At 46.2% G+C, this 12742-nt stretch overlaps 1 protein-coding gene across 1 annotated transcript in view; it reads right to left on the minus strand.

Annotated features, from left to right (window-relative positions):
- MYO15A (myosin XVA) overlaps positions 1 to 12742 on the minus strand; it is an 88041-nt gene that overhangs the window by 22103 nt on the left and 53196 nt on the right. Inside the window, exons 22-34 of the mRNA XM_040441412.1 lie at positions 12276 to 12329; positions 11620 to 11701; positions 11062 to 11192; positions 10676 to 10771; positions 7485 to 7720; positions 6839 to 7017; positions 6404 to 6476; positions 6145 to 6333; positions 4553 to 4665; positions 4001 to 4092; positions 1347 to 1467; positions 1219 to 1274; positions 627 to 806 (exon numbers count right to left, since the gene is read on the minus strand). Of these exons, the coding sequence (XP_040297346.1) occupies positions 627 to 806; positions 1219 to 1274; positions 1347 to 1467; positions 4001 to 4092; positions 4553 to 4665; positions 6145 to 6333; positions 6404 to 6476; positions 6839 to 7017; positions 7485 to 7720; positions 10676 to 10771; positions 11062 to 11192; positions 11620 to 11701; positions 12276 to 12329 (1602 nt within the window). The remainder of the gene's footprint in view (positions 1 to 626; positions 807 to 1218; positions 1275 to 1346; positions 1468 to 4000; positions 4093 to 4552; positions 4666 to 6144; positions 6334 to 6403; positions 6477 to 6838; positions 7018 to 7484; positions 7721 to 10675; positions 10772 to 11061; positions 11193 to 11619; positions 11702 to 12275; positions 12330 to 12742) is intronic.

The raw sequence follows: 12742 nt of genomic DNA on the forward strand, positions 1-12742 counted from the left end.
TTACAGTTGCAGCAAAGCAGGTGAAATTTCATCAAGTTCATGTGTGGTGCAGATTTTAAAGGGAACCTGTCACCGGGATTTTGTGTATAGAGCTGAGGACATGGGCTGCTAGATGGCCGCTAGCACATCCGCAATACCCAGTCCCCATAGCTCTGTGTGCTTTTATTGTGTATAAAAACGATTTGATACATGTGCAAATTAACCTGAGATGAGTCCTGTAGGTGAGAGGAGTCAGGAACAGGTTAATTTGCATATGTATCAAATCAGTTTTTTTTATACAATAAAAGCACACAGAGCTATGGGGACTAAATATTGCGGATGTGCTAGCGGCCATCTAGCAACCCATGTCCTCAGCTCTATACACAAAATCCCGGTGACAGGTTCCCTTTAAATCCACAAGTTAACTCTTTCACCCTTTGCAATGCATAGGATGAAATTAGCCGCAAAATCATTAAAACGGGCAGATTATAGAGTGGATGATCCACAGCAAATTCAGCATCAAAATCCACAATAAAATCTGCAAGTATTTTTTTTACATCATGTGTGGACATATCCTAATTAGCAGAAAAGTTTGGTCAGTCACTCAAATTGTGCTTTCCAGGATATCTCTAATGCCCGCCATTTACCTGGCTTGGCTCCCCAGTCCTGGGCATCGGGGCCACTGTAGGCGTCACCCTGTAAGAATTGCCTCTGCTGGATGGAGTCCTGAAGCTGTGTTTTGGGGTGCCGGACACGGAAGGACCTACAGAGGAATTGCTGACCATTTGCTGCTGCAGAGCCATGGCCTGCATGGTCATCTGCTGGGCCTGGAGATATAAATGGGGCAACCAGTTAATAAAAAGGGGTGAGCAGTAAACCCAACACATGGACAGGTAACTGAATTATAGGACTCTCATGATCTATGACCAACAGTGAGGACCCTGCCTACAAAGAAAAACAATGAATTTACAAGGAACATGGACCGTAGTCAACCATGAGAGAGGCTACGAAGAACTGTCTTTAGTCATCCAGTCGCCCACCTGCATGCAAGTAGACACTGACCCTGCTCTTCTCTCCTCTCTACAGCCGGCCATACACATGAGATAAGCTATCTGACCCAGTCCTCCCCATACACATGAACCCTCGGGATGCATTATACTAATGGGATAGCATTGGACCCGTTTGCAGTAGTATGGTGGTACCTATGGCAGCAGATATTGTCAGTCTGGATATACTCACCAGTATCATGGCCTGCTGGTTGATATAAGCTTGTTGCTGAGTGTACATGCTCTTCTCTACAGAAAGCAATGAAGGATATATGAGGGATATACCGGACATCATATTAAAGCCAGTAGAATTGCACTTACCTGTACGGTGTGATGCCTCACCAGGTAAAGTGGATTCTCCGGGTACCCCTGTGCCATCCCTGCCTCCCACGCCTCCGCCACCTTTCATTTTTTGGGACATTGCGGTCAGCTTTTCCAGATCCTACAGGGCAGAAGAGATGCAGGTAAGTGGCCTATACCCACACAGGGATGAGCTGGAACATGATATGAGCGAGATGAAGGAGATCAGGTGGCAGCAGGATACCATTGTGCCTACGTAAGTCCTGCCCTGCCAGCGCCGTAATACACAATATTATATAGACAGAAGGGCTGGTTTTCTGAATGTAACGGCAAGGTTATATCAGAAGCTGAAGTCCTCCTGCAAGAAGAGCTTGTCCGTCCATGCCCCTATGACAACACCTCCTGCCCTGCAAAGGTAAAAAAAAATACATTCCAAGAAGAGATCTGACTGGTGGCTATGAGGCCCAGTCACCTAACGATAACACAGACCTGATATAGTGCAGGAGCAGGAAGAGTTGTCGTGGGGACAAAGGCACAGAGATATAACGTATTTGTAGCTATAAGGCCCAAAATGATCGACTTTCAAAATCTGGTTCAAATGCAGTATGAGGATTGTACAGGATAGAGGGGTGTAACAGGATACAGTGCTGCCCAGTGTGGAGCGCATTGACCCAGTTCACAGAGATCTGGTGTCTGATGGATTTCAGCATACCTTCTATTATGAGCAACTTCTTATACGCAGAGTATTGAGTGACTTGCTGTACTGATAGTGACTTGGAGTTACATAGTGTTATCTTCTCTAGTCACAGCCAGAGCTGCATTTAAAGTTCAGGGTCTAGAGCTCGTTAGAATCTCCCCATTCTTTTTCGGCTGTGTGACATTGTGGAAGGCATAGTTCTTACATTGCACTGGTGCAGTGCACCCAAGCAGAAGCTGGTCTAAACTGTTAGGGTATGGCGGATACAAGACAGATTTGACACCTTGGAATTGCACGCAGAAAATCTGCAGCATTTACCGTGGCAGCAAAGTGGGTGAAATTAAAAACGAAAATAATGCTGTGGAAAATTGTTCGCAATGGAATCCGTACAGAACTTGACTGACAAGTGCAGACTTCAATTCCACAGCATGCCAATGTATGCAATGTATAGGGCGCATTCATATGGGTTTGCAGCAAAAGTGTTGCAGAGTTCATCATGGATCCACATCAAAAGCTGGAACAGGCTTTCAGCCAGTGGAGTACTTTCAATGGAGGCAAATAATGCAACTGCTATGGGACCTGGAGGAGGGGGCCCTGGTGAATTTTTCACACAGCCGCCCCTAGGGGAGGCTCAATGCAAAGAGATTATTTCAGCTACCAGCAAACTATAACTGCATATATTTCTATGCATTGAGCTTCCCCCTAGTGGTGGCTGTAAATTTTTTAATAAATTTAAAATAAAATTTATTTTGCGTAATTTAAAAATTAACAACAAAAATTTGGGGCGTTGAACTTTGCATTGCCTGGGAGTGATTGTCGCACGTATACACTCACCTAAAGAATTATTAGTGCCCCCATACTAATACGGTGTTGGACCCCCTTTTGCCTTCAGAACTGCCTTAATTCTACGTGGCATTGATTCCACAAGGTGCTGATAGCATTCTTTAGAAATGTTGGCCCATATTGATAGGATCGCATCTTGCAGTTGATGGAGATTTGAGGGATGCACATCCAGGGCACGAAGCTCCCGTTCCACCACATCCCAAAGATGCTCTATTGGGTTGAGATCTGGTGACTGTGGGGGCCATTTTAGTACAGTGAACTCATTGTCATGTTCAAGAAACCAATGTGAAATGATTCGAGCTTTGTGACATGGTGCATTATCCTGCTGGAAGTAGCCATCAGAGGATGGATACATGTTCTCATTCTGTTTACCCCAAATTCGGACTCTACCATTTGAATGTCTCAACAGAAATCGAGACTCATCAGACCAGGCAACATCTTTACAGTCTTCAACAGTCCAGTTTTGGTGAGCTCGTGCAAATTGTAGCCTCTTTTTCCTATTTGTAGTGGAGATGAGTGGTACCCGGTGGGGTCTTCTGCTGTTGTAGCCCATCCGCCTCAAGGTTGTGCGTGTTGTGGCTTCACAAATGCTTTGCTGCAGACCTCGGTTGTAACGAGTGGTTATTTCAGTCAACGTTGATCTTCTATCAGCTTGAATCAGTCGGCCCATTCTCCTCTGACCTCTCGCATCCACAAGGCATCTTCGCCCACAGGACGGCCGCATACTGGATGTTTTTCCCTTTTCACACCATTCTTTGTAAACCCTAGAAATGGTTGTGCGTGAAAATCCCAGTAACTAAGCAGATTGTGAAATACTCAGACCGGCCCGTCTGGCACCAACAACCATGCCACGCTCAAAATTGCTTAAATCACCTTTCTTTCCCATTCTGACATTCAGTTTGGAGTTCAGGAGATTGTCTTGACCAGGAGCACCCCCCTAAATGCATTGAAGCAACTGCCATGTGATTGGTTGACTAGATAATTGCATTAATGAGAAATAGAACAGGTGTTCCTAATAATTCTTTAGGTGAGTGTATATGGGGAAACTGGGCGAGGCGGGGGGGGGGCATGCTAAGCCAGCAGAAAGCACTGGACTGACTGCAAATTACTACCTGGAGATCACACCAACTCTTACCCCATTTCCATAGGACAGAACGGGATCAAACAGGCTGTCTAAGTAATGATCCATGCCTTTCTGTGAAGGCGGCTCGCTGAACGTGTCTGAATCTGCTGGGATAAAGAGAACTAGTCCAGTCAATTAAAACCCGGTTATCACAGCATTATCTGATTATTTCATTGTCCTTGTACATCATCCTTTTTAACTACGGTAATACAAGCAAAAATACTGTGCTCATAAATTTTATAACTGATGTTACTTCTATTTGCATCCAGCTACCACTAGGGGGAGCTCACTGCACTTGGATGTATTCAGCTACCGTTGCATTCTGTGGGAGCTGTATAAATGCGTGCAGTGAGCTCCCCCTAGTGGTGGCTGATATTTTGACAATGTGACTGTAGGCAGGAGAAGCAGTTCACCTCTATGGCTCTAGATTTACTGTAAGTCAATGCCCAAACATAAAGCAAGAACTGCAGAGAGGAAAGAAGTACTTTATCAAGCATTCTATGGCTTCCATTGTGTTGCTAAAATTGGAAACACGAAATGCAGCTTTATTACAGGTTTCCTCACCATGACTGTAATAACCTTCTGACTCTGGAACCCCCTGCGGTGGTAGAGATGGCGCTTTCATCATAGGTGGTGGAGGGACGTTTTCATCCATCTCAGACTTGTTCCCAAACACCCTATGAAATAAAGGCGAATACAGAGAGGTTGGTACCAGGGGAAGACATTTCTATTCACCAGTGATATTACATCAACACATGGATAGGTATGAATATTGCTCTTTGTCTCTATGATCTACAGATGCATCAACGTTCTCTGTTTTTACACTGCACATGGAAACATACAGAAAAAATATGAATGGTCGAGATCCGACATCTGGGACCCGCACCTGTAATCACTTTTTGATTGGTCAGGATCTGACCCCAAGGCCCCCTGCACACGAACGTGTGCTTCCCGTTGCTGTATTGCGGACCGCATTTGCGAATCCGCAATACACGGGTGCCGTTCCGTGGGCATTCCGCATCACGGATGCGGACCCATTCACTTGAATGGGTCCGCAGATCCGGAGATGCGGAATGGTACGGAACGGAACCCTACGGAGTGCTTCCGTGGGGTTTCGTCCCGTACTTCCGTTCCGCAAAAATATAGAACATGTCCTATCTTTTTGCGGAACTGCCGGATCGCGGACCCATTCTAGTGAATGGGTCAGCGATCCGCTGTGGCTGTCCCACGGACTGTGTTCGTGCATTGCGGCCCGCATTTTGCGGGCCGCAGCACGACCACTGGGCGCACACGTTCGTGTGCAGGGGGCCTAAGGGACCTGCACCTGTAATCACTTTTTGATTGGTCAGGATCTGACCTCTGGGACCCTCACCTAAAATCACTTTTTGATTGGTCAGGATCTGACCTCTGGGACCCTCACCTAAAATCACTTTTTGATTGGTCAGGATCTGACCTCTGGGACCTGCACCTGTAATTACTTTATGACTGGTCAGGAATCTCGGGATCTGACCTCAGGGACCTGCACCTGTAATCACTTTTTGATTGGTGGGGATCTGACCTCAGGGACCTGTATTCACTTTTTGATTGGTCAGGATCTGACTTCAGGGACCCGCACCTGTAATCACTTTTTGATTGGTGGGGATCTGACCTCTGGGACCCGCACCTGTAATCACTTTATGACTGGTCAGGATCTGATGTACTACTGATGTAGTGTTGCATCCCCTTCCCAGTTTCTGCACTGCAACACTGCCCCATGCAAGTAAATGGGAGCGGTAGCTGTTCCCTGCGCACCTGGATGGCCTGGAGTGGTGGAAAGGTGGGGGTCCTAGAGGTCAGATCTCCACTGATCATAAAGTGCTGGCATAATCCTACAGATACACTTCATCACTTCATAAAATGAGAATAGCCCTTTAATAAGCGGAGTGTGGGAAAAGAACTGACAACTGTTCTGAGCACATTTCTGACTCACAAGTCTGGTTGTCACTGTTGATATCTGATTGGAGTTGTTCTATTATCTACAAGCGCTCATGTACATGTGCAATTTGCGGACATGTACCAGCCGCGTGCGTTCCGCAATTTGCACAACAGAACGTCCTGCCCTCTATAGAACGCTCCTATCCTTGTCCGTAAAACGTGACAGTCGGTAAGATACTTACGCGCTGCGCGTTTCAATGTTCTCCTGCGCTGCTTCGGAAGTGAGGAAATAGGATTTCTGTTTGGGGAATTCTCTGGGCAATTCCACATTGGAGATCAGATCCAGGACATAATCATGGCCCGCCAGTTCTGACCACTGTCCGCCATCCTTTAAACATAACGACCATCCTCTCCAGCCTTCAGTCACCCCCCTAAAGGGGACAAAACACAGCTGTACGTCTGCCATTAACTAGAGTGAATTACCAGTCTTCAGTGGCCTACCTGTGTCGAAGGACATCCCCTGCCAGCTCCTCGCCATCGGTCCACGAGTGGATGGGACATAACATCTTAGCGCCTACACGTGCAAAAAGGCATAAAAATGGTTGAAGATTGGCATCACACCCTACACTGGCAGTCAGAGCTAGGCTTTGCTTATAAAGGGATTCTCATCTGTTAAAGGAACACTCCGAGCAGGGCCTAAAGGGGGTGGAGCAGGACACAGAGATTCAAAGAAGAGAGAATCCCAGTGCCATGTGCCAACCCCTCAGAAACACCGTCAAGAAGATAATTGATATATAGACTATTGGAAGGTACTGGTTTCCTCGTGGAGACCATCTAGTGGGGCAATGCTTCCTGGGAAAAGATATGCAAATTAGCTAATTTATATAGACTATGCACCAATGGTGTAAAGTTGAGCTGCGGATCTCAATGACGTACCATCAAAGCAATGAATGTCCAAGGCCATGTTGGCTCTCTCTCTGCTTGCTGTCCACTCCATTAAACAGGGTGGGAAGGTCCTCGCCGTTTCGGAGCCCTGCTGTGATTTCTGAATTGCTAGGATCAGCTTGTGTTGGCAGATCGGTTTATAACCATTATAAGCATAGTCGGAGACATATCTGAAAAACAGAGCAGTTCAATGTCGTATCCTCTAACCTCAGGTATGCTGGTACGGTCCGTATTTGGTGCCAAAATCTTCGCCACATCATCCGTGGAAAATCCACGTCCCGTATTTTTCTATGGTAATCTGTGCTGCTGTTCATACAGGTGCAGATTTTTTTCAGATTTAAAATCCGCGTATAGAAGTGACACCGAAAATCTTGACGTGAAATCCACCAAGGAGCCACACATGGATTGGAAATACAAATCTGCAGCAAATACACTTTTAGGTCACGTGAACATACCCTAAAGGTCTGGATGATCAGACTTTTAAACTGTTGGATGCCGGATTAAATGAATTGTACTAGATTTAGTGTATAGAATATCCTCAGATTTGTCCTTGCCATATTTATATACTATATAGAAGTATTACACGTTATTAGCATTATGTATTACTAATATTTTATAGAATCTCCAGGGGTCTTACTTCAGAAGATACTTGTCCAAGTTCGGGGATGGAGCAAAGCTGCTGAGACAAGAGGCCAGTAGGTACCAGCCCCGCTCCTCGTTGTTTGGGTTGGTGTTCCTCCACACCTGATTGGCTATTTGAACAAGGATCTCATCCCGCAGTCCCATATTGGACAATCCCTTTTGGATGATGTAATTGCCAAATAAGATCTCCTGGGCTTCGTTGAGAAACGGGTCACCCATGAACCTCAACACCTGGGTGGTAAGAAGATAAGACATGTATGATAAAGCAAATCTGAGTAGTTTCTTGTTTTTATTATTATTTGTTTTATAAGGATACGTACCATATCTGTGCTTATGTTACAGTGTTATGTGGTGGTCATGTTGCTAAGGAGACAAGTACCTCATTTTACTTTCCAGTGCTTACAGATAGTACTGCCTTCCTGTCTCTTCCTGTAAATGACGTAGGTAGAGATAGTACTGCCTCCCTCTCTCTTCCTGTAAATGACGTAGGTAGAGATAGTACTGCCTCCCTGTCTCTTCCTCTAAATGATGTAGGTACAGATAGTACTGCCTCTTTGTCTTGTCCTCTAAATGATGTAGGTACAGGTAGTACTGCCTCCTTGTCTCCTTCTCTAAATGATGTAGGTACGGATAGTGCTGCCTCTTTGTCTTGTCCTCTTAATAGTATGGGTACAGATGGTACTACCTTCCTGTCACTTCCTGTAAATGATGTAGGTACAGATAGTACTGCCTCCCTGTCTCTCCTTGTAAATGATGTCAGTACAGATAGTACTGCCTTTCTGTCTCTCCTTGTAAATTATGTAGGTACAGATAGTACTGCCTCCCTGTCTCCCCCTGTAAATTATATAGGTACAGATAGTACTGCCTCCCTGTCTATCCCTGTAAATGATGTAGGTATGGATAGTACTGCCTCCCTGTCTCTCCCTCTAAATGACGTAGGTACAGATACCGTATTTTTTGCCCTATAAGACGCACCGGCCCATAAGACGCACCTAGGTTTTTGGGGAGGAAAATAAGAAAAAAAATATTTTTAACCAAAAGGTGTGCTTTTGGTGGGTTTGGAACTAATGGTGGTCTGTGGATGGCACTATTACTGGGGATCTGTGAAGGACACTGTTATGGGGGGATCTGTGGATGACGGACACTGTTATGGGGGGATCTGTGGAGGACGGACACTGTTATGGGGGGATCTGTGGATGACAGACACTGTTATGGGGGGATCTGTGGAGGACGGACACTGTTATGGGGGATCTGAGGATGACGGACACTGTTATGGGGGGATCTGTGGATGACGGACACTGTTATGGGGGGATCTGTGGAGGACGGACACTGTTATGGGGGATCTGAGGATGACGGACACTGTTATGGGGGTATCTGTGGATGACGGACACTGTTATGGGGGGATCTGAGGATGACGGACACTGTTATGGGGGGATCTGTGGATGACAGACACTGTTATGGGGGGATCTGTGGAGGACGGACACTGTTATGGGGGATCTGAGGATGACGGACACTGTTATGGGGGGATCTGTGGATGACGGACACTGTTATGGGGGGATCTGAGGATGACGGACACTTATGGGGGGATCTGTGGATGACAGACACTGTTATGGGGGGATCTGTGGAGGACGGACACTGTTATGGGGGATCTGAGGATGACGGACACTGTTATGGGGGGATCTGTGGATGACGGACACTGTTATGGGAGGGATCTGTGACGGACACTTATGGGGGGGATCTGTGACGGACACTTATGGGGGGGATCTGTGGCTTGCACTGTTACAGGGGGATCTGTGGCTGGCACTGTTACAGGGGGATCTGTGGCTGGCACTGTTGGAGGGGGGATCTGTGGGTGGCGCTGTTGGAGGGGGGATCTGAGGGTGGCGCTGTTATATATGTGCCATCCACAGACCCCCCCCAGCCCATAACAGTGCCATCCACAGACCCCCCCCCTTCCCCCGCCCGCCGCTCCAGTATACAAATATAAAAGTGTCTTATTCAATTAAAAGTTATTACACATGCCCCCCAACTCCTAATAGTACTGTACATCCTAACCGCTTCTGTACAACGCAGGCAGGCAGGCCGGGCGGCCGGCACATCACTCACTGACGTCACTTGCCTGCGCCGCCTGCTTCATTCATAAAGTAGGCAGCGCAGGCACGTGACATCAGGGAGTTACGCTGCCGCCCGCCCGGCCTGCCGTCATTCTACTGAAGCTGTTAGGATGTACGGTACTATTAGGAGTTAGGCATGTGTAATCACGTTTAATTGAATAAGACACTTTTAATTGAATAAGACATATTTGAATATTGCAGCACTTGAGCGGCGGGGCGGGGCTATAGTACAGTGACTGCACCGCCCCGCCGCCGCTATTGCCAGCTCCTCCCAGTCCCTCACCCGCTCGCTCGTACTGTCAGCATTCGCCCCATAAGACGCAGGGGCATTTTCCCCCCATTTTGGGGGGAGAAAAGGTGCGTCTTATGGGGCGAAAAATACGGTACTACTGCCTCCTTGTATCCCCCTGTAAATTATGTAGGTACAGATAGTACTGCCTCCCTGTCTATCCCTGTAAATGATGTAGGTACAGATAGTACTGCCTCCTTGTATCCCTCTGTAAATGATATAGGTACAGATAGTACTGCCTCCCTGTCTATCCCTGTAAATGATGTAAGTGCAGATAGTACTGCCTCTCTGTATCTCCCTGTAAATGATGTAGGTACAGATGGGTACTGCCTCCCTGGCTCTCCCTCTAAATTACGTAGGTAGAGATAGTACTGCCTTCATGTCTCTTTCTCTAAATGACCTAGGTACAGATAGTACTGCCTCCTTTTCTCTTTTTGTAAATGATGTAGGTACAGATAGTACTGCCTCTTTTTCTCTTCTTGTAAATGATGTAGGTACAGATAATACTGCCTCCTTTTCTCTTCTTGTAAATGATGTAGGTACAGATAGTACTGCCTCCCTGTCTCTCCTTCTAAATTATCTAGGTACAGATAGTACTGCCTCTCTCTGTAAATTATATAGGTGCAATAAGTACTGCCTCTCTCTGCAAATTATATAGGTACAGATAGTACTGCCTCCTTTTCTGTTGTTATAAATGATGTAGGCACCAAACATACAGCCCCGTCTCTAAAGTAAATTTGCAGTTCTCTATTTGATTATTCGTTTTTAGCCGAGAACATTTACCAGTTTGAAGGAAGTAATGGCTTGTGGCTTCAGATCATCTTCAACAGGCAGCAGTGAAGATCCAAGTGTCATAGCTAACATCCCAAACAGAGGTTCCTACAAGATTAATATCAAGGTTTTAGAAATTCTTACAAGGAAGGGATGCGCTCAGAGATGAGATTTGTGCAAATGCCAATAGGCCTATATACTGAGATGACCTTGATGACCTTAAGGACTCTTAGTCCAAGCTGTCGACAGGACCTATTGGTGGGTGCCACCCTCCCACCTGACTCCACCTGCAGCTCTCAGTGCAGCCGATTACCTTCTGGGCCACTGGTGGACAGTAATATTTGATGTCTTTAATATTTGCTCTATTACTATAAGATTGTCCTTGTGCCTCCTCTTACCCTGAAAAAAACTCGCACATATTTGAACATAGGGTAGTTGTTAATGTCCAGGGGCAGGGTGAGCTGGGTGAAGGCCTGCACCCTTGGGACGTGAGTAGGCGTTACATACTCCATCATGATGTTCTTCTGAGCTGGGGAGGAAAAAGGGAAAAATTATAGAAGAACAGTTACGTTTATTTTTATAATGGACCTCAGTCTGATGACGACATGTCCTCTTCTGACTTCTACTGGGCTAATGTTGACATGGACACCTCATGGGGATCGAACATGAATTGATATTTCCACATATATACAAAGAACTGTCACTAGGATGTAGATATTGATGTGGATGGTGATTTCAATCCACTCAAGGTATCCTTGACAACACTACATCTGTAAATAAAATCAGGAGACATGTCATCATCAGAATGTCTCAGTAGTGCAGCCTTAGGCTTTGGGCCTGTTTAACATTAAAGTGAGATATTAAAGAAGTGGTTTTACATTTTTTACGGGCCTTCTTCCGGCAGGACTTCCGGTAATGGTGCAGGGTATTGACTATTTCAGGGTGAGATACCGTACCTGTCGCTGTGCGGAGGAGGCCGGCCAGCTCTGCTGGAATCTCTAGATGAGTCACATTAAACACTTCTCTCTTCGTCAGCTCCTAGATAGAGAAAACAAAGAATGATCAGATTCAGGCAGATAGGATGATTTTCAGGTGAAGGGGGCTATCGTACAATACAATTACCCGTCATGTGGTGATTTTCAGGTGAAGGGGGCTATCGTACAATACAATTACCCGTCATGTGGTGATTTTCAGGTGAAGGGGGCTATCGTACAATATAATTACCCGTCATGTGGTGATTTTCAGGTGAAGGGGGCTATCGTACAATGCAATTACCCGTCATGTGGTGATTTTCAGGTGAAGGAGGCTATCGTACAATGCACTTAGAGGTTGAAATTCAGCTGATACTTATCCATATCTGTTTCTGTTGACAACCAGGGTAGGTCACCAGGCTTTTCCAGGATCCTGAATGGTAAATCTACGCAAACATGCTGCCTAGGAGAGTGAACCCCTGTGGAATCTGTAATGGCGGTCATGTTCGTTGTCACCCAACGTTTCCACAGTAAAGAAAGAACCGCGGCAATATAGGTTTTTTATTACTTTTAGGCAGATTTATATCATGAAAGTCTAGGATAAAAGCAAAGGACCCAGTGCCAACTGGCACAGCGCTCACCTGCTCTGCCCTCCTGCGCTCTTCTTCCGCCAGCCTGCGAGCTTCGGCCTTCATCTACAAAGGAAGAGCAACCCCCAATTATATAGGATGATACTAAGACGTCTGCACCCCCATATCTCTGTAGCTCTTTATATTTATACTATCTGTGCCACCTAATGTACCTGAAATAGACTGGCATGCTGCCCCGGGATCTCCGGTTGTGGAGCAAAGCGTACACACTTCATACTGTCCTGCCGGCCTCCCTGTTCTGTGCCTGTCACCTCACAGCTGGGATGGGTGTGGTGTCACCGCAGCCCAGGTAAGGTCATGCTTATTAATAGGCATCTGAAGAAAAGGTGCTGGAGCTTACAGTCCTGCATCTGGGGCTAATATTACAGAACAGCCATGCTTTATCGGCCAAAACTTACATTTTCACAGTTTACATCTATCAAATACATTGCTGTTTGTTTGTTTGTTTTTTACATATT

The sequence above is a fragment of the Bufo bufo genome, chromosome 7, assembly GCF_905171765.1.
Source record: "Bufo bufo chromosome 7, aBufBuf1.1, whole genome shotgun sequence".
Classification (NCBI taxonomy): Eukaryota; Metazoa; Chordata; class Amphibia; order Anura; family Bufonidae; genus Bufo; species Bufo bufo.